This window comes from Mustela erminea, chromosome 1 (genome assembly GCF_009829155.1).
Source record: "Mustela erminea isolate mMusErm1 chromosome 1, mMusErm1.Pri, whole genome shotgun sequence".
Lineage (NCBI taxonomy): Eukaryota > Metazoa > Chordata > Mammalia > Carnivora > Mustelidae > Mustela > Mustela erminea.
This window is the reverse complement of record NC_045614.1, coordinates 69,960,677-69,982,423: the sequence shown is the minus strand read 5'-3', so window position 1 is coordinate 69,982,423 and position 21,747 is coordinate 69,960,677. Positions and strand designations below refer to the sequence as shown.

The window sequence follows — 21,747 nt, the reverse complement described above, 5'->3', positions numbered from 1 at the left end:
CACCATGATTTGCCTTTATTACATATTTGCAAGCCAAGCAAAAGTCTCCACCCTATCCCAAAAAGCTCTTCTTGGAGGTTGCCAATGTGGGAAGGCTCTAATACTCCTGAGAATAGCATCATAGCCATGGCTTCCACTAGCCAAGCTCTACTGTTCTATATTAAGAACTGCCCACTTGAAAGAGGACTTTGGCTCCCTCCATTCTGACCTCAAATTTTTTAGGTGGATTGTTCTTTCCAGCTTGTCTCTTGGCTCAGGAAGGAGATCCACAGGGCCAAGTATCCCCTGATGAGAACCAAAACTATCCCTTCAAGCAACAAGAACTGCTCTGAGGCAGCAAGACCCTACCCATGATTGATCCCAAGACAATGATCTTTTTTTAACCTTCACTGCCTACCTGAACATACCCACCCACTTTGTTCCACATTTTCCTTACATAAACCTGAAGTATTTTTGGCATTTTGGAGACAGTCTTTGAGACAGTAATCTGCTCACTGAAATAAATTCCTTTCTTGTTTCACCACCACTTGTTTCTCTGCCTTTGGGTTTTGTCAGTGACGAGTGTCGAAACCTAGTCTGTTTGGGAACCCAGGATCCAGGGGCTCTTCAGCCCTGACTACACGCCCTCTTCTCCAATATTAGGGAGAATGGAAGAATGTTCTAGTACATTCTAGAAGCTGAGCAAGGTGAGGAGTCTAGCAATTCAGTATGCATCCTTTGATAATTCCAGTTTTCCAGAACTGGGTGGCTCACTCCTGCCCCCTCACCTTTGCATAGTGTCCCTGAAAAACATCTATGGTTCACCAGATCAAGAAAATACACTTCCATATTTCTCCCTGGGTAGAGGACGGAGAGTCTCTAGGCAACATGGAATCAGGAAAAGGATTTGAGATCAGGCTGCGACAGGGAAACTAAAGGGATTCATGAAAAACTGCTTTTTCATTCCTTCTCCTGCTTCTGTTCCTGCTAGGACGTATGCCCCTTCTTTACACAGGTGTTATAGAACAGATGGTGTATGTCCTCCCTGTAAAGGTCAAGGATTTAATGATTTTGTTGGAGTCTTCCAATACAACAGATAATACCTAAGGACTAAATGGGGTCTTCATGAAAGTTTTCCAAGACCAGTGGCTCATCAAGACCCCTGGTCCCAGGGCATAAGAGATTTATGGAGGACACCTAACACTTTGTTTCTGGATTACTGAGAAGACAGGTACACCAGAAAATTGTCCTCAGTAAAAACCCCAGGTCCCAGGGCATCTGGGTGGCTCAGTGGGTTAAAGCCTCTGCCTTTAGCTCAGGTCGTGATCCCAGGGTCTTGGGATTGAGCCCTGCATCGGGCTCCCTGCTCGCAGGAAGCCTGCCTCCCCCTCTCTCTTTGCCTGCCTCTCTGCCTGCTTGTGATCTCTGTCTGTCAAGGAAATAAATAAAATCTTAAAAAAAAAAAAAAAAAAAAGCTCTGAGCAAAGACAACACATTTTCCTTCCCTTTCCTTTCCAAGTCTCCCAGATGCTCTGTCTGTATGTATAGTCTGCTCTTACTTCTCTCAGCTTCTGTTTGATTTCCATCCTGTGCAAAGCCAAGGACCCTCTTGGCTCAGCCTGCAGGATCCCTTCTGGGTCCTTGGACTTAGCCACCCTGCATCAAAGCTGTTTCTTTTAAAAAATATATATGTATATATAGACACACACATACATATGTGTGTCTATATATACATATATATTTTTTTAAGATTTTATTTATTTATTTGACAGAGAGAGAGACACAGCGAACGCTGGAACACAAGCAGGAGTGGGTGCTGCTGCCCCTCAGAACACTTTGTTACTTAAACTGTAACTCCTGGAGGATTTTACTAGTTACCAAGCACATTTAGATATGGCCTTTAGAAATACATATACTGGCAACAGGTCTTTGGGGAGAAGGACGATATACGACCATGAAGCTGGGCAGCTGGGGATGCCCAGCTCGCTCAGGGCGGAAGGCCACCCCTTCACAGAAGCTGGGCAGCCGGGAACGCCTGGCCCGCCCAGGGCGGAACGCCGCCTGCTTCAGGGAAGCCAAGCACCCGGGAACGCCTGGTCAGCTCAGGGTGGAATGAAAACCGCCTGCTTCCCTTTTCTGTTATTGCTCCTTTCTCTTCCCAGAAGCGCCTGTTGTGAGTTTGAGTCCTTTGAATGTGCTTGTTTAACTATAAACTCTGTCCTCCTCCTTGCTTGTCTGCAAGACGCGATTAACGTTTGACCTTCATCAGTCCTTCTGTTGGCTATTGTTTCTATCCAATAAAAGTGAGACTGTGGAGTTGCTCGTGGCAGCAGTCACGACTGTTGTCCCCTGCTCCCAGTCTCTTGCAGCTGACTTGTTTGTGCCTAATTCTTCTCCCGTCGCTGACTGGAAGCGGCAAGTGGGAGAGGGAGAAGCAGGCTCCCTGCCAAGAGTCCAACATGGGACTTGATCTCAGGACCCCGGGACTATGACCCAAGCCAAAGGCAGACGCTTAGCAACTGAGCCACCAAGGTGTTAGGATCCATGATGAAAAGAACGAGACTGACAGAAAGCGAAAGTCAAGCAAAGCTTTATTTCACACCAAGCATCAAAAATCAAACCGACCAGTCAGGGCTGTCTCTCTTCCAAGAGGCGACGACGATGATGACCCCGACAACGCTGCTCCAGACAACTCTGCTACCCCAGCCTCACAGACTAACTTTTATAGAGGTGGTTAAGCCTGGCTTATACACAGGTGGCCAGTGAGATTGCAACACACAGAGAAAACTGCACAGTCATGCTAAGTCGGCCATACAGGTGGCCAATTGAATTTCAATTTACCATAGTAAATAATAAATATATGCGCGTCCTACTGATTGGATGTCTCCACTGGCCTGGCCCGTCCTTGTATCTGGGCTTTGCAAGTAAGTTCCTCTGGGAGGGGCAGGGTCAATCTAAGTTTACAACCAAATGGCTCCCTATGGCTAACCAGGCCCTTACACCAGGCACCCTAAAGCTGTTTCTTCTAACCACTTTTAAACAAGAGCACCTTCCCTATATTATGAGGGCAATGTGTTTAAAAACAAAAAACATTAAGGCCATTTATTACAAGTCAATTAGACTGTTATACTATTAATCTCCACGGGAAATATATTATACATTTCCAAGCTCAAAAAATTACAAATTATTCCAGAACACAAATTTCATTAAGATAAACACAATTGGAGCAACCGGAGGCTCAGTGGTTGGGTGTCTGACTCTTAATATTGTCTCAGGTTATGATCTTAGGGTCATGGGATCAAGCCCCATGTCAGGCTCCATGCTCAGCATGGTGTCTTCTTGTCCCTCTCCCTCTCCCCACTTGCATTCTCTTTCTCTCTTTTTCTCCGTCTCTCTCTCTCTCTCTAAAACAAATAAATGAATAAAATATTTTTAAAAAAGAGAAACAATTATTTCAACATCTGACATAGCACAAAAATGTCATTTCTCCCATTAATTACAATATGGCTGTGTGACCATCTTGATTCAGCATTGTCTTAGGAAGGTATTATATACAATACACTTAAGACTTTACAAAGTACACGTATAATATCTAATGTCCATTTATCTGCATATTTATGCCAATAAAAGAAGAAATATGAAACTAATGGAAATGATGCTAAGTTATCACTGCTATAATCTAGCTAATGACAAATACCTTGAGAAAACTTCATGCAACATTTACATATGGTTGAGAAAGATTTAATTAGCAAAGTTTTACAAAATTTTATTGAAAATGAGGTAACCACAGAAAGCAGAAGCAGGTGTGTTTGGGTGGCTCAGTTAGTTAAACATGTGATTCTTGATTTTGGCTCAGGTCATGATCTCAGTGTCCTTAGATCAAGCCCCGCATTAGGATACTGAGTGGGTCCTTCTATATCAAAGAAACTAATTTTTTGTGAGCCATGATTTTATACTCAACCTAATCAGAAGAATTTATACACACACACAAATGTATACACTGTTGTATATACATTTTACATATGTATATACATATAGAATGTTTATAAATTCTGGGCCCTTTGGTCATCCCTACAATATAGCCAGAATCTGTCAGGTAGCAATAATGATTGCAGTGCCCAGATGTCACTCAAAATATCTCTATCTCCAGTTACTCGGAAAGTCCTTTTCCCTGTACCATGTAAATAGTGCTCACTACAGAGCCAAATGGTATGTAAAGATTATATCTCTTCTATTGCACAACTTTTTAAAAAATTCCTAGTTGCATATTTTCTACTGCTTGACTTTATGATATCCTAGTTTGGTTTTGGGGGGGTTTGTTGTTGTTGTTTTACAAACCCTTCTTGGTATTGTTGCTGGGTGAACTGGGGAGACCTCGGGCCCTGGGGCCTTGACCCAGACAGACCCAAAGGAGTTGCTGAGAGTTCTTGGACTTGTCATGAGAATGAACTCAAAGACAGACACACAGCACAGTGGTTAAGTGACACAAGAGGTAAAGTTTATTAAAGTGAGAAGTGCATTCTAGAGATAGGAGAGCTGGTGAGCTCGAGAGAGAGAGATGGATGCCCAGGGGTTGGGTTTCTATCTTGTATTGACAGTTGTTAACTAGAGGGCAGAATCTTCATTATCTGGGGTGTGAAGCAGGGTTTCTTCCTAATTTGGTCAGGAGTTTCCTGTTATGGCATCCACCATCTTGGACTTGTTTGGTTTGATCCGGCTTATTATGGAGTGCTGCCAGGACAGGACTCAGACCTTCCTAATAGTTGGCCATGACTTCCTTAGTGCTGCCCTCCAGGTGTCCTATTAGAACCTATCTGTCTGCCCTTAACAGTATGAACACACAAATTTCCAGCCCTGCTGCTGAGCATGGACTGTTTAGCGTGGACAATTGTCATGCTGAATCCACAATTTCCCTACAATGGACCCATGCTTTTCTGGACGTGATGTCCTCCTCATTCTTCCTTCTTTTGCTGAGCACACCCTTTAATAATGAAGATGTTTAGTCATATCTTCAAGGCCATTTATATATAGAAATGTCCTTCTCCCTTTCATATATCCCCAGCCTGACTTTTATGGACTCAAACTTTCTTCTAAGGAAACTTTCCCTCACACTCAGTGTATCTTCTTTCGTTCTGCTATCATTTGCCCAATGTTCCGGTTCTGACTACAAGCCTAAATCCTATTTCCAAAACTAATTCCATTAGTCACTGAGTATCTGAGAAAAACTTTTCTGTTAAGTGTAGGAAAAGCACTTACATTTTTTTTCTTATCTGTACAGTTTACAAAGGTTTTTCTCTCCATCAAAGATGTTATTTTTCCTGTATTGTATATAAGGCATTATTCTAGATAGGCTTTTATTGTTTTATCTTGTCATTGATTTAAAAAAAAACAAAACCACTAACCCACTGCAGAATAGGTCTCTGAAATCTACTATTATGATCAACTTCTTTATAAATAAACTATCTGCCCATGAAGGACTATTACAAACAATTTAAGACATACAGTCTCAGTCTTCTCAGTGTTCCCATCCCCATATGATGGGCTATGAATAGGACAAATTTCTGTCCATCAACTAGAGCCACAGAGATCCCATATTTTTCTCTCCTGCTCTAAACTGCTACAATAGTTTTTCAGGGGTTTTCTTCATAAGTACTACTGGAAAACAGTTAATAAATATAATTTTCAGAAACCAAAATCATTGTCTTTTTTCTGACAGTTTTGTTTGTTTGTTTGTTTGTTTCTTTTTTTTCTTAAGAGATCTGGGATTGACTCAGACTGTATCTGGATACACTAATCTTGCATTTTGATTTTTTTTTTCTCCCAAATCCTACCTATTGCCTACCCATTATAAAAGAATGAAATAAAAGTTCCCTGAAGCCCCTGTGAGGGTCATTAGCAGGCTAAACAGATAACCCATAAAGAGAATTCACAGTAGATGCAGGGAAGTTTTCTCACCAAAATAGTCTTAAGTCCTTCCTGGGGGAGAGCCCTTCCTGAGTAGGCACTGCTTCAGAGTGACAGCAAGGCTGAATTAGAAGTGGCAGTGCTACATAAAAGCTCTGTATAGTTTGAGAAATTGGGATAGGCTGAGAAGAATAGGAAAGGCCTCAATGTACTCTTCTGGATTTTTAAAAATCTTGCTTAATGGACTTCTTTCAAATGAAGAAAGCCAGTTTCCATCCCAGTTATGACCATGATTTCCTCAAAGAGTTTATCATTAGGTGACTGTTTAGAAACATTACATATGGGGCGCCTGGGTGGCTCAAAGGGTTAAAGCCTCTGTCTTTGGCTCAGGTCATGATCTCAGGGTCCTGGGATTGAGCTTCGCATAGGGCTCCATGCTCAGCAGGGAGCCTGCTTCCTCCTCTCTCTGCCTGCTTCTCTGCCTACTTGTGATCTCTGTCTGCCAAATAAATAAATAAAATCTTTAAAAAAAAAAAGAAAAAGAAATAATACATATTCAGAACACGTGGGTGGCTCAGTCAGTTAAGCATCTAACTCTTGATTTCAGCTCAGGTCATGGATCTCAGGGTTATGGAATTGAGCCCCACATGGGACTCAACAATCAGTGTGAGTCCACTTGGGATTCTTGCTCTTCTCCCTCTGTCCTTCCCAACTCATATATGCTTGGTCTCTCTCTGAAATAAATAAATAAATAATACCTTAAAAAAAGAAAAGAAACATTACGTTTTCTTATAGAAACAATGAATGATAATGTTCTGTATGCTCTCCCGGGCTAGTTCATGGGAGCCTAAATTCCTCTAATTGTAATTAAAATACTTCTCTGAATTGAAAATAGTGGAAAATTAAATTATCCCATTATATGAAATAAAAGGTGTGTGGCTGGAGGAGAGTGGTAACACAAATATGTGGCAGAATGTGCAGAACCCTTGCAGACATAGGTCCCTAGGGAATGTCCTATCTAGTTCAGGGCCGATGCTCCACTGAGCCTTCACCAAATGTCCTACAATGCTTTAATAATGACCATCTTCATCCCCCACAGCAGCCATTTGAGAAAGAAAACAAAGGGAGAGTAGAAGTAGGAAAGGAAGCTCACAGGTTCTCCTACTTACCTGTACTGACATCTCTCAGGACCTTTCTTTTTTCTGGGATTTTATTTATTTATGTGTCAGAGAGTGAGAGAGTGAGCGCACAAGCAGGGAAAGCAGCAGGCAGAGGGGAAAGGAGGCTCCTTCATTGGGCTTGTTCCCAGGACCATGGGGTCACGTCCTGAGCCGAAGGCAGACACTTGACCAACTGAGCCACTCAGGCATCCCTCTCAGGACCTTTGCGCCAACCTGTGTCCAGAGATCTGGGCTCATGAGACCTCCCCTTGCTTCAGCAAAGCTATTAGAACAGGAGAGTACCGGGAATCAGAGTTGATTCTGGAACTCCTTTCAGCCCATCCTCTGCTTTTAGCAGGTGGAAGGGGAAGTGAAACACCCAGGAGGACAAGGTAGGTGAATCTTAGGAGCCCTTGCACCTGTCTCACTCAGGAAGAAACTTAAGAAACTTACCTTATGAGGGCCTATCTGAATATGCGCTAAAATAGGGGTAGCAGTAGAGGACCAAGATCTCAAGAAAACAAGGGTGAGGTAGGAACCAAGGGTTTAAGGAGGACATCAGAAAACTTTTCATTTCCCATTTTGCCCAGAGCAGAGCCTCTTCTCTGGGGAACTCAGCTCACAGAGTTATGAAAACTGAGCTGAGGAGAGACACCTGTGCCTGTAAGGGGAAAAGAACTAGGAAGCTCCAAGGTACAGAGGTTGAGTCCTAGAGGAAAGAGAGGACTTACCTAGAGAAGCTACAGTCCCATAAATCTCCAGCATCACATCTTGAGGCAGGTTCTTAACAGGCATTAGGCTGGCCTGGTGTTTCTGGGTGAGTTAAACAACCATGTCCTTGAAGGTCACTGTGGCTGACAAAACAAAAATTTCCTACTCAAGCCCTGAGCTAGGCGCAGAAGGGGAGGCATGATCAGTCAAAAATTAGCTGATGAGATGAAGATTGTGATAGAAAAAGAAATACTATGCCCAGAAAATCAATTAGAAATTGGACATGATCTATAGTTCACACACACACACACACACACACACACACACACACACACACTCCTTCACTGAAGAACATAAGAGCTGAACAAATGACAACAGAACATGTTCCTGAATGAGAAGCATTCGTTTTATGAAACTGTCATTTCTCAAATTCATCTGTAGGTCAAGGCAATCCCAATGGAAATCATTTTTTAAAAGATTTTATTTATTTATTTATTTGACAGAGGTCACAGGTAGGCAGAGAGGCAGGTGCGGGGGAGGGGGGAAGCAGGCTCCCCGCTGAGCAGAGAGCTTAATGTGGGGCTTGATCCCAGGACCCTGGGATCATGACCGGAGCTGACAGCAGAGGCTTTAACCCACTGAGCCACCCAGATGCCCCGGAAATTATTTTTATTCCAAAATCCTAAAGAATCTAGATTCTAAAATTTATATGAAAGAATAGGTGAAAAGACTAGCTAAGAATATTTTGAGAAAATAAGAAAGGGAATTTGCTCGACCCAGATAGCAATGTACCCTATAGCAAGAGAGCAACAATTTCCTGGGTAGGCTCCTACAATAGTCTAACTAGCCCCTCAAACCTCAACAGACTTTCTATGCAGTAGCCCCAGTAATATCATAAAATCTGCATGAAGCACTCGGAAACCTTTCAATGGCCAATTGTTGCTCTTATGATGAAATCCAAAATCTTTTCCATGAGCTAAGTTCATACAAAGCAGGCCCCTGCATTTCTCTATAACTTCAGCCAGCGCCATACTTTCCCTGGGTTCTGTGTGGTCTGTTCACTTGACTTCCCTTTCTCTTCAACAAATCCAATCCTCTCCTACCTCTTGGTTTTTGTGTTTGTTCTCCCACCAGCCTGGCTGCCTCTCCCTGGTTCTTCCTTTTCTGTAGATCTCCAAGCAGACATTACCTGTTCAGTGAGACCTTCCTTTATAGCTCCAGGTAGAGGAGGCCATGCCCATGTACAAAATATCAAAGACACACAAGAAATGGCCCGGCTCACTCCATCTGTCCCTCTCCCTTTCTTTTTCTCTTATGTCCTCTCTAACTACTGATTAGCTGATTGCCCTTGCCTTCTTTCTATTGCTTAAAAACCCAAGTATTTTAAGATTAGTTCACTCTTTAGGACATTAACATTCTGTCTGCCTGTTTTGCTCCCTTGCATTATTCTGCTCAAATATCACTGCCCTTAATTCAATGCAGAATTGTCACTTTCTATCTCCTTCCCCACCCTTCCATGTTAACATGTATCACTCCCTGATGGTGTATTATACACTCCCTGGTGCGCTGTCTGTGTCACTCATTAGAACCAAGAGCTCTGTGAAGGCAATTTTAGTGACCATTGGCACAAAGTAGGAACTCCATAAATATTTATTAAATGAATGAATCCATCAAAGTAAGAACTCAATACATTATGTAACATTAGTAATGTTCCCCAATACTGCCAAAGCCTATGTCATGGCATGGCACACACGGTGCTCGGTATATACCTGTTCAATGAAGACCGAAGTCCTAATCTTATGCTATTCTGCCTACACAATTTACACAGTGAACATATTTCTCTAAAAGACTTTTCTTGCCTGTTCAGAGACTTCATTTGTTTAAAGTGATATGGATTTATAATTCCCAGAAATTTTTACTGGCAGGTACTTCTACTCCATATATTTAAATGGATCTTCTGAATATCATGTCCTTTCTCTAATCCAAGATATTTCCCTGGATAACCTCATCTCACCTCAAACCATTTTTCTCAAACAAACAGACCCTCATGTGCATAGACACACATATACACCTTCTGTAACCATGTAGCACAGGGAACCATGTCACGCCTGAGTCCTTGACTGACTTCTCTGACAGCAAATCTAAGAAAGGTTATCAGGATCAACTAAGACCACACTTTCTGGAGAATAGCTGCTGAGTCCCAGCCTCCCGCATGGTTCCCTGATTTTGGAAAAGGAAGAGCCTCAGATCTCTCAGACAGCAGAAGACCTCCAGGTGAGACTGCCCCTCTCTTACAGTGCATAAGAGCATTACTCCCACATCTCTCCTCACCACCCCTCGACTCCTGGACCCAGAACAATGACTATCCTATCACATCAGGGCAGCCTGGCCTCTACCCTCAACCACAGTTAGAATTACTCCTTCGTTTATTTTTTCACTCACTTGCTTGCTGGCAAGGCACAAGGCTTCTCAAAATAAGGCACTACACTCCATTGGCCAGAACTGGGCCTCAGCTGGAGAGAATCCTGGCTTCGATGACTGCTTGGATTCGAGGAGAAAATAGTCTTTCCTGAATGTGTTCAGTGACTCTGACCATTGACAAAGATTCTGTCCTTGGCCAAACTCTAGCCAGGCTTTACTGAGCCCTTTTCTCTACTATGCCTTAACCTGGGCCGGTAAAGACCAACAAAACATTAACAGCTCAAGACCACATCCCAAGGATGACCCTAGCCCACTTTTAGAGTGTCTGTCTGAGAAAATTCAGGGCTGTCAAAAGAATTTACTGTTTGTTCCCACCAACACCTGAAGACAGGGCCCCTGTCTCCCAGTCTCTGGGTAGGAGCCAAACTTCCCTAACACCAGTCAGCAAACCCATATGGGTTTCACGTGACTTCCCCTAACCCTGTGGATCCTCCGCTCACCCCGCACCCTCCTCCTCCATTCTCGCTTTAAAAGGTCCAGTCTCTTCTGACTGGTACAGAAGTCCAGTTCATCCTGGACTCCTGTCCCTCCTGTAATAATTATTACTGATTACACCTGCCCAGCTTTGCTCATCTTTGACAGCACGACTAAGAAAGGCTGCCTCTGGAGAAAAGGAGGGCAGAAGACGCCTGGACCGAGAAGGGCTACTGCACAAGAGGCAGGTGCCGGCCGGACCGCGGGTCAGAGCAGGAAAAAGATGCTCAAGTGCGCCGCTGGGTGGCAGGGGGCGCAGACCCGCTCGGACTTCCGGGAAACAGGCGATGCCAGGCAACACCTCCCGCCAATAGGAAGGCGGGCCCGACGCAGGTGCGCGCCAGAACCAAGGAACCCCGGAGCGCGCCGGCGCGCGGGTAAGCGGCCTCCTCGACCGGGCATTTCCGAGTCTAAGCCGGCCAGACCTTACAGGGGCCGAGCGGCCTCGCTTCAGAGCGGCAATTCACGGGGACCCCGAGCGCCGGCGACCGAGTTCCCTCCCCGCGGGAGCGCCAGGACTCCACCAACCAGCGACGAACGGGAAACACCGCTGGAGCCCGCCCTCCCTTCTAGGAAGCCGGAGGTTTCCCGCTCTGTGGTGCGCTGGTCCGGGACGCTCCCGCGCCGCGCTTGCGAAGCCGCGCGGTCTCAGGGCAGGTGTCAGTGTTGCGGATGTCCAGCGGCGGTATGGAGGGTCCGGTTGCAACCCTGCCTGTGCAGACCTCAACAGCTGGCTACAGACGGGGCCGCAGGAGGGCCAGGAACGAAGAAAATGTTTGGGGATCCCACGTGCAACAGTGATGGAAAAGCCAGACTTCTTGGCTTGCAGGGCGCGTCATACAGGGAAAGAGCTGTTTGCGTCTCTGAAGCCCGCACTATTCCTGGAACCCAGTCCAGGGGCTGGACTGGTAAAAATGAAATAACAGTGGTGTGGAGTCTGTGCTCTAACCCCTGAGGTCTTAGTAGGGCCAGACTTGACATACTGAGTGCTATCCTGAGGACAAGGCCGAAAACTAGAGAATTAGCCCAAACTGTAAACACTGAAGACCCCCGAGCACATTACAATTTAGATTGGACTGTAGGAGGTCTGCCCACCGTATGCCTGATCTCTGTTAAAGGATACAAGGGCTGTCCTGAATGAGAGCTCTGTGACGGTGCTACTTAGCAATCTCAGCTTCAGGGAATCAGGTCTAGGGTAGGATCAGTTAAGGGAGATGGAGGGAGTACCTGCTGGAGGCCTATTCCTTTGGGAGGCATGGCAGTGGTAGCTAGATTAAAGGAGAAATCATGCAGCCACATTTTTATCACCACCCAACTTCAGTGTTGGAGTGGCTGTGGAAACACAAGGAAAATCAAGGAGAACTATAACAAGAAATGAACCAGATGGAGAGTTCTAACCAGGGAGCCAGGCTTGCAGCTGCTAAGTGGGGTACATACACAGACCCCAAAGAAAAAGGCCCAAGAGCCACAGAGATTCACCGTCACTCAACCCGTGGCCAGAAGAGCCTGCTTACTCCAAACACAGAGCATAGGGAAATCAGAGGGGGACATAACCTCATTTCCTGTAACTCCAGCTCTTCCACCCCAAAACTAGCCAATCACAAATCATCAACAAGAGATCTGAATGCACAGACTGAAAGCTTACTGTGAACCAAGAAACATTAATGGAAGATGATCAACACTGCCCACAGAGAGCTGTCAAAGGTAAATTCCTAAAAGCTTCCAGTCACTGGGGAAAAAATACCCTGAAGCTTCTCCTCAGTTATCTTAGTTGTCAGGAGACCTGAAAAAACAAAAACAAGAGAAAAGGTGCGCTCTCAGATACTTTCCAGGTGTCTGATCAGCTCAGTTAACTCTTCCCCTTACCAGAGTGGGGCCCTAGCAGCCTCACTCACACTATGTGGCATAACCCCTTGGCCAGGAAGAGTAGACCAGTGGACACCTCACCTAAATTGGGCAGATCAGATTCTCTCCCCCAGGGATGTGCCACAGTCTTGGAGATTGTTTGGGCTGCTCCCTGGAATGGGGTTGTAAACACGAAACTTGTGGCAACTTCTACTACTACGTGCCTAGGGACAGAGAGTGCAGCAAACAGGGAAGAAGGGATCAGAAATGAAGAAAGAGGGGTGTCTGGGTGGCTCAGCCAGTTAAGCATCTGCCTTCAGCTCAGGGTTCTGGGATGGAGCCCCACGTCAGATTCCCTCTTCAGCGGGGAGCCTGCTTCTCTCTTCCCCTCTGCTGTTTCTCTCTATTCCTCTCTCTCAAATAAATAAAATCTTAAGCGTGGTGGGTGTGGTGGTTGTGGGGAGAGAAGTGGAGAAAGAGCAGAGACTGCCTGTTGTTCCCTCTTGGGTTTTCCAGGCTCCAGATCTCCTGCTGCATTCTTGCCCTTGGTGCCAGGCTATACATAGGAATCCTTATAATTAAGTGTACTTACTTGCACTGAAATAGGTTTCTGTTATTTTCAAAGTGTCCTAAATAACATTGCCAACTCACTGACAAAGGCAAAAGTCTCAAAACTAAACAATTCTGATAACATGATACCCATACCCTTTTCCTGAAGGAAGTGGACAGTCCTCTTGCTTGTGTTAAACTAATAAGTTTGGGAGGGAGGGGAGAGTCAGTATGTTCATAGTCATTTCACTTTTAGAGAAAATAAAACTCTTGGAAGAACTCTACATTGGATTTTAAGTGATGTATGAGTTTATTTTTACAGATTCATCCTTTCTGTGAGCAATACATGGCCCTTGTCAAAAAACACCTGCATGCCTATTAAGTGCCAACGACCGGCAACACCAGTTCCTGTGTCAAGAATAGCACATCAGTCAGCCTTTGACACCTACTAAGTTCTATGGAGCCTGTATCACAACAATGTGGGGAACCCTACCTGCCTGCTGAATTAATGATAAAAGGAAAAAATAAATGAGACAATAATAGTCACCATCATCAGAAACCCATAAATCTATTGGCTGTGAGGAATCAAAAGCCAATTTTCAGCCCAGAGCTGATATTTATTTTTCCCTACACTCCTTGCTTCCTTCTAATCTTGAACTACATTGAGAAGTTCTGCTTATCTTCAGAGGCTCTCACCTCCCTCCACTTCCTTCCTTGCTATAATCCTCCCAGAAACCCTGAGGATGTGTTGGGGCTTGTGGGAAATAAGTAAGACCCTTTTATATATATCACATGTGTGTGTGAGAGAAATAATGATGAAGAAACCAGTCATTGTCATTTTCCTACATTTTGACTGTTTTCCTTAACAGTGATACTAGGAGAGGGATCTTTGCATTTTGCATAGTCTGGAAGCTCTGATTACAGCTGGGAAGGTTAAGTTTGGTTCTGACTTTTCTTCTCCTGAATTCTATATATTACACAAACCTTATCAAGCAAGAAAATAAAGAAAAACCACCAATATCCCACAAACCATTTAAATTTCTCCCTATGCTAAGGGTGATGGAAATTTTATCTTGGTCACACAACTATATTCTTTTGTCAAAACTCACCAAACTGCCTACTTTAAAAGGGTAAGGCCTATTAAGTATATCTCAATAAGTCTAACCAAAGCCCAGACCGAAATGCTTCTTTATGCCCTCCCTTGCAGACATAATTGTAAGGTGTTATCCTAACAGTATACATATCTTTTCCTTAGTGCTGTATTCCTGCTTAACTATTTAAAGTACCTTTCCATGCTTCTACACTGTCCTGAGGCAGTGATTGCAAGAAGGATCAGGGTCCATACCATTAGAGAAGTATGGTCAAACCAGTGACATCATAACATCTGGTAAGATTAGTACCCACCAACAGGAGGTGTCTGGGTGGTTCAGTTGATTGAACATCTGACTCCTGGTGTCAGCTCAGGTCATGAACACAGGGTTTTGAGATCAAGTCCTGCATCTGTCCAGCATTTAGCACAGAGTCTGCTTGTGATTTGTGATTCTCCTTCATCCTCTCCCTCTGCTTCACCATCCCCCCAACCTCACTCAGCTCATGCACCACAAACAAATAAATACGTAAAATCTTAAAAAAAAAAAAAAAAAGATTAGTGCCCACAAACACTTCTTGGTGTTAATTATGAAAATTAACTTAAAAGTACCAGGACTCAAAAATGCAGATTTAATCACAGAGGATGTGGAGTAGATGTGAGAACATATCTGAGTGTGTGTATGGTTAGTTATGAGCTCTCCTCTGAGGCAGGAGCTACAGCAAGACGGTTAGGTTTCTCTCCTTCCCTCGGAGGCTCATCAGTGTGAGGCCAACAAGTTTGCTCCATGTAGAATTGAGATGGCTACACCTAGGCATCTGTGCTCTAACACACGGTCCCAGATCACTTTTCGTACCTATGTGTTTGCGTGGGCACTGAAATTAAACAAGGAAGTGTACAGGAATAGAAAAGGAACAAAAAGAGAAAAAGAGAACCACAAAAGAGAACCACATTCCTTCCAATCAAGTTTAGAGACAGTCTACATTCTTGCTATCAATGCTGACTCATCACTTCCTATTCTTTCTACTGGTTATTTCCTTGGTCTATTGCTTGGTTACACAGGATCCTCATCATGGTCATTATCGAGGTAATAAGAAGTCCCAGGCTCCTATTCTACACAGTGAGCCTTGCTCCTGCCCCACCAAATGGCCCTCCATAATTCCTGAAAGCCATCACTAGATACTTTCTCTGCTTACCTCCTCCCATGGGCTTTGCATCTTCCCTATTTCTTAAATTACAACAGGCCATGCCATTGGAATGCCATATCCTTAAGCTCCCAAATGTTCTGTAAACTCTACCTAATGTAGTAGGAAGGCAGGTGCAGACTGATGGTACAGGCCCAAACTGACACCATAAAGGACAACTCCTACCATTTCCTACCCAGGGGATAGAAGTTTTAGAATCAAACATGGTTCTCAAACACCGTGAGAACATAAATGGAGTTGGGAAAACAATAATGACCACACGGACCCAGAAGACAAACAACACAGGCATGGTCAGGAGCTCAGGGAAACTGATAACTCTAAGTGGGTGGGTGTGGGGAGGATTTGGGCTCCCAGGGGAAGTGAGATCCTGAAAGAAATGCACTACTTGAACAGGGGAAGGACTAGCCATATCAGAGGAGGGGAGCAGCACAAAGAGAGGCAGGGAGGGAGGAAGGAACGCGGGGCGTGGGGAAGATGGGGCAGCCCCTGGCACGGAGGGGGCAGAGTGCTCATGCTGGGCAGGCAGAGAGGGGTGGCCAGAAGCAGGGCAATGGGGTCCAACTGTGGCTGGCCCTGCCACTTGTGTGGCTTTCTTGCGAGCATGCAACTTCTGGTGCTGAATGAAACTTGCACTCCACTTGAAGACTTTCCCACACACCCTGCATTCGTAAGGCCTCTCCCCAGTGTGGAGCTGCTGATGCTGGACCAGGGTGACCTTCTGATTGAAGGCCTTCCCGCACTCCTGGCAGGCGTAGGGCTTCTCCCCAGTGTGGATGCGCTGGTGCACTGTAAAGCGGGAGCTACAGCTAAACATTTTCCAGCACTCTTTGCACTTGAAGAGCTTCTCCCCTGTGTGGAGCCGCTGGTGCTGGAGAAACACGGAGCTCCAGCGGAAGGCCTTCCTGCACTCCTTACACTCATAGGGCTTCTCCCACATGTGGATGCGCTGCTGGAGGAGGACTGAATTGGAACTGAAGCTTTTTCTGCATGCCTGGCACTCGTAGGGCTTCTCCCCGGTGTGGATACGCTCATGGACAATGCGGTTGTAGCTACATCGGAAAGCCTTCCCACAGTCCTTACACTGAAAGGGTTTCTCCCCAGTGTGGATTCGCTGATGCTGGAGGAGTTTGGAGCTGTAGCTGAAGGTTTTCCCACAGTCCGGACATGCGAAGGGTTTCTCTCCACCATGGAGTTTCTGGTGCTGAAGGAGGTGTGAATTTTGACTAAAGGCTTGTCCACACTCCTGACATAAGTAAGGCTTCTCCCCAGTGTGGGTTTTCTGGTGCCGGGAGAGTTTTAAATTATACCTGAAGGCTTTCCCACACTCTCTGCACTTATAGGGCTTGTCATCAGTGTGAATCCTCTGATGCTGCAGAAGGTGGGAATGTTGGCTGAAATAGTGGCCACACTCGCCACATTTATAAAACGCCTGTCCTCCGCAGAGGCCCTGCTTTGTCAGGTGGGTGCTGACCCTGGTGCTACCTTCCAGCTTCCTGCTTTCCTCCACCCTTCTGATGACAAGGGATCTGGAGTCCTGGACAAGGGAGTCCCTGAAACCTCCTTGGTTTGTTTTCTCTCCTGCCCGACAGGGCTGGGGCCTCCCTAATCTGTCTTTAAGCGGAGGGAGCTGCGGAGTTTCTGTGGGCAGCCCCACCACCGTCAATCTGTGGGCCGCAGAGTCTTTAGAAATGTTCAGTCTTGGGCTTTGCTCCTCATTCTCAGTCTTGTTTTTACCACCTAGCATGATAAAAAGAAAACAGAGGCACTGAAGCTAGGAAGGTAGAGTTTACTTTAAAAAAAAAGGGGGGGGTGGGGGTTGCATTTTGATGCATTTATGACAGATTTTATACTATTTTGGTCTATTTAAGTCTAGTGTAGTCCAGACTAATTGTTTTTTAACGGAGTCTTCTCTATTAGAAGAACTAGGTATTTTTTACACTATGCATTTTTGAAATCCTCTAGCTTTACAAGGTAAAATAACAGAAAACAAAATTTTCAGATGGGTCTTTTCCAGTATGGGGCTGAAGCTCTAGTGAGGGGCACTTTTCTGAATGAAAGTGACCATCTTCATCCTAACCAAGACCTGGTATGACAGAAGAAAACCTTTCTTATTTTGAATCGTTAAAAGACAGGAGGAGGTCAAGCTGAAGAGAAAGGCAGTGGGTTCTCCTGCTTACCTGTGTGCACACCTCCCAGGGCCCCTCCCTTGAGGGGTGTCCAGGGATCCAGGCTCCATGGTGCTTCCCCTCGCTCCAGCTGGAGTATCAGATCTGTTTGGGGAATGGCAATGCTGCTGAAGGAGAAAGAAAAGGAACAGGAAACTGAGGAGAGTCCCTGCTAACCCCCTCAGCCCACCCTCTGCTCTGCCAGGTGAAAAAGTCAACATCCCAGGACCCTAACTAAGCTCAGTGTGGAGAGAATGCGGAGATCTGAGGAAGACTCAAAGTGTTTTGCTCAAGAGGAGGCTTACTCTAGTTCTATTAGAAAAGACAAACAGCTCCTGTGTCATTAGAGGTGTGTGCAGGGGATCCTAAGAGATTCTCATGCAGGGGAGATAGGACCCAGGATTCCAGGGAACTGGAAGAGGGGAGGAGTGAAGGTAGGGCCACCGGGAACCCTCTCAGCTGTCTGTGCCCAGACCAAAAACCCCTCTCAGGAGAGTCCCCACCAGGAAACAGGGAAGAAGCAAATCCTGCTGAAAAACCAAACCAAGCCTAGATCTTTCTCCATTAGCTACTCCCAAAACAGGGGATTAGGGAGCTTGGCTCATGGTGCATCAGTCCTGGGGATGTGGGAGACCCCAGATCCACCAAGGAGGATGCCAGGGGGCCTCAGGGCAGAGCTCGTTCAGGGATAAGGAAGGATTTACCCAAGGAAGTGATGATCGCGTAATTCTCCAGCATCACTTCTCGGTACACGGCCCTCTGTGTGGAGTCCAGGATGGCCCACTGATTCTGGGGGAAGTAAATGGCCACATCCTCAAAGGTCACCTGTTCCTGAAAAAAATAGGCTCCTGCTCAAGTCCTGTCTGAGGGCTGAGGAGGAGGAACTCCAGGGAAGGGCTGCCTCTACTGGAGTCCATGGCTCTGAGGCCCATAAGAGGCTGGTACTGGCAAGGACAGCCACAACTATACCCCAGCCAGGGACAGCCCTCAGCGCATTTTCAGCATGCACACTTCTGGAACTTCCCTGCCTCAGGGTGGCTGCTTTCTGCTGGGGTCCTGATGCCAGGGTCTTGGGATCAAGCCCTGCCTGGGGCTCTCTGTTCAGCAGGAAGCCTGCCTCTCCCTCTCCCACTTCCACTGCTTGGACTCCCTCTCCAACTGGGCTCCCTCTGTCACTGTCTCTGTCTTTCTGTCAAATGCGTCCATTAATCAAGCAATTCCTTCCATTCAAGAAGTAAAAATCAAATGTTGACACATGGGGTTCTCATGAATGACAAGAATATGGAGGGTTGTTTGATGATTTTTTTTAAGGTTTTCTTTCTTCCTTCGACAGACAGTAGAAGGAAAGAGAGAGACAGGCAGAGAGAGAGAGAGGAGCAAACAGGCTCCCTGCTAAGGAAAGAGCCAGATGCAGGGCAGGGTCCGAAGGCTGGTGCCTCGCCAAGTGCAGCGTGAAGCCCTGCAGCAGCTCCAATAGTCCCATGGGGATCTCCTTGACAGTGTTGCCTGCTCCTCCCCCGCCGGGGGTACCTGGGTGCCGCCCTTGCCTCCTCCCTGGACCGATCTGCGGCCCCGAACCCCACCCACCCCCACTCCCGCAAGCGCGGTCAGAGAGCGCTGGAGGTGCTCCTGGAGGTTTGCGCCAGGCTCCCGGGGCTCAGCTGCTCCCTGTGGCGGTGGCGGTGGCTGAGGGACCCCGGCCCTGGGAGGCATCCCGGACACCTCCCGCTGGCCCCGGGGCCGGTTGCTTCTCTCCCCACCCCTCCCACTCTCAACCGTTGTTCATTTCTGTGAAGTGTTTTCCTAGTGTGTTTTAGGGCAAGAGCACTCTTGAGTGGGGGGGGGGGGGAAGGGCAGAACCCAAAGAGAGACCTAGTGGACTCTGCCCTGAGCCCAGAGCTTGCCTCAGGGCTCAATCTCAAGAGCCTGAGATCACCACCTGAGCCAGAACCAAGAGTTGGGCAATTGACTGAGGGTGCCGACCAGGTGCTCCGCAGCTGTTGTTGACCAGTATCTGGAGAGGGGCGCCTGCGTGGCTTTGTTAGTTCAGCCACTGCCTTGGGCTCAGGTCATGACCCGGGACTGGCAGGATCTCATCCCGCCTCAGGCTCCCAGCTCCTTGGGGAGTCGGCTTCTCCCACTGACCTTCTCCTCTCCCATACCTCTCTCCACTCATTGTCTCTCAAGGAAAGAAAGACAAGCTTTCCACTAATTAGTCTTGAGCCTTCTTTGATGGACTTGAATGTGGTTGGTCTCCATGAGTTTTCTCATCGCATGCAGACACCTTAAGGATAGCCATGTCTTTCTAAAAGGATCCTTTGTTGTTCTGAAATGTCTTCTTTCTGTGTTCATAGATCGGGTGTCTTTCCACTGTCCCTTCTCAAGACCTGGGAAAAGCAGCCTTTGAGGATTCGTTTGGGTATGGTCTAGCCTTTTTCATCATTTTTCTTTCCACAAAATCTATACTAGCCTCTGCATCCTTCTATGTAGAGTGTATTTTTCACTGACCTATTGAGGTCTTTTCTTTCAATAGAATTTTAGTCGTTCACTCTGAAGGTTATTGTTGAAATGTTAAAGTTGACATCTACTACCTAGCTAGGTGTATTTTCTTTGTCCCGTCTATTCCTTCTTCCCTTTCCCTTTGGAACTGCCTTCCTTTCGATGACCTGAGTCCTTTGGAGGCTACTCTCTGCCTTCTTTTACTGGCGGTCACACAGGCAGTGAGAGATTAGGAGGTAATTCTGACCCTTTTTAAAATTGTTCTCCTCCTTTTTTAGGGAATCTGTAGAGTCAGCTTTCTTGGAGGGATCATTTCATCCCGCTCTGAATGCATGCTCCTTAATGCGTCTCTACTGAATATTCTGACTTAGCTAGAAGAACTCTTCCGTCAATTGACCTCTAGCCTTGTAGGAGTTTTGGCAACCATCTTGTTCTGTTGCCTTGACTCTTTGTTAGAACCTGGAGCATTTTCTTAGACACACACTGCTTCCTATGGAGCAAGGACTCAAGAGGACTCCAGTGTGTATTTCCAAGAGCTTGTTTTCTACTTGACTTGCTTCTCTCTGGAACCCATGGCCTTTTCATCACTCCAGCCTTCCTGAATTCCAATCTCTCTTTTCTCACAGCAGGGAGACTCCCATCATTTCCCCCACACCCCTCCCCGTGTCCATGGCCATGGTCCTCACCCAGGTCCCCCTTTCCCTGCCTCTGGCCCCCGAGCCCCCTCCAACACTGTCCCGCCCTACCAGCAGCCCCCCACGGTGGCCGGCTGAAGCGCTGGTGAGCCTCCTGCCGCGGAAAGGCAGGGTTTTGGCCAGCCGCCTGTACAATGGGCCGCCCTTTTGGGGCCAGGGTCCCGTGATGCTGGGGCTGGGGTGGCCAGGGGTCAGGGGTTAAGGGGCTTGAGGGGACCGGGCTCAGGGGCTGAGGCTTTCAGGGACTGTTGGGAGGCCACCGCGTTAGCCAGGGCGCCGAGCAGTGGCAGCCAAGGGAGAGGGAGGGAGGCCGAAGGGGGAGAGAGAAGAGGAAGGCCAAAGACAAGCGTTTGGGGGCGAAAAAAAAGCCTACAGCACCTGGTATTCCCAGGCGGTCTCCCATCCAAGTACTAACCAGGCCCGACCCTGCTTAGCTTCCGAGATCAGACGAGATCCGGCACGTTCAGGGTGGTATGGCCATAGATGCCTACTGTGGCAGCTGGCTGCCTCAAGAGCCTGATGCGCGGTTCCCGGGCCCCCGTGGGAGCTGCGGCTCCCCCCTCCGCCTGCCCGGGGCCTGGCGCCTGCCTCCCAGCCCGCCCGCCCAGGGGCCCAGACGCCTGCGGCACCCGGGCCTCGCCAAAGTCCGTCTGGGCACTCTCCCATCCCGGGACTCCCTAGCCCCGCCGCTGCGTGCCTCCCCAGGTGGCAACCGGGTGCGTTGTTGGGGCGCACGCGCTGTGTGCTCGGCGCCCCCCAGCGCCCACCCAGCGCCCTGGGCCTGGCCCAGCCGGCCACCGGGCCTTCCCTCCTCTCCTCTCCTCTGCTCTCCTCTGCTCTCCTTTGTTCTCTTCTCCTCTCCTTGTTCTGCTCTGCTCTGCTTGGCTCTCTCCTCCTCTCTAACCCACCTGGCTTCCAGCCCACCGAGGACAGGGGCGTTGTCACAGCCCAGTCCAGAAGCTGCAGCCCTGCCCTTTAATCTCAAGGCAGTTT

The 21,747-nt window shown here is 47.1% G+C and overlaps 1 protein-coding gene and 1 non-coding gene across 2 annotated transcripts; both read right to left on the bottom strand.

Moving 5' to 3' along the window:
• Positions 1-12,421: 12,421 nt before the first annotated feature.
• Positions 12,422-19,273, bottom strand: ZNF619 (zinc finger protein 619). The gene is given in 6 exon segments (XM_032341425.1): positions 12,422-12,492; positions 15,561-17,132; positions 17,573-17,668; positions 17,671-17,688; positions 18,265-18,391; positions 19,091-19,273. Coding segments are annotated over 6 exon segments (2,067 nt in total).
• Positions 19,274-21,120: 1,847 nt separating this feature from the next.
• Positions 21,121-21,239, bottom strand: LOC116580922. The gene has a single exon (XR_004281832.1). It is a non-coding gene; the product is annotated as a 5S ribosomal RNA (ribosomal RNA).
• Between the last annotated feature and the right edge of the window lie 508 nt (positions 21,240-21,747).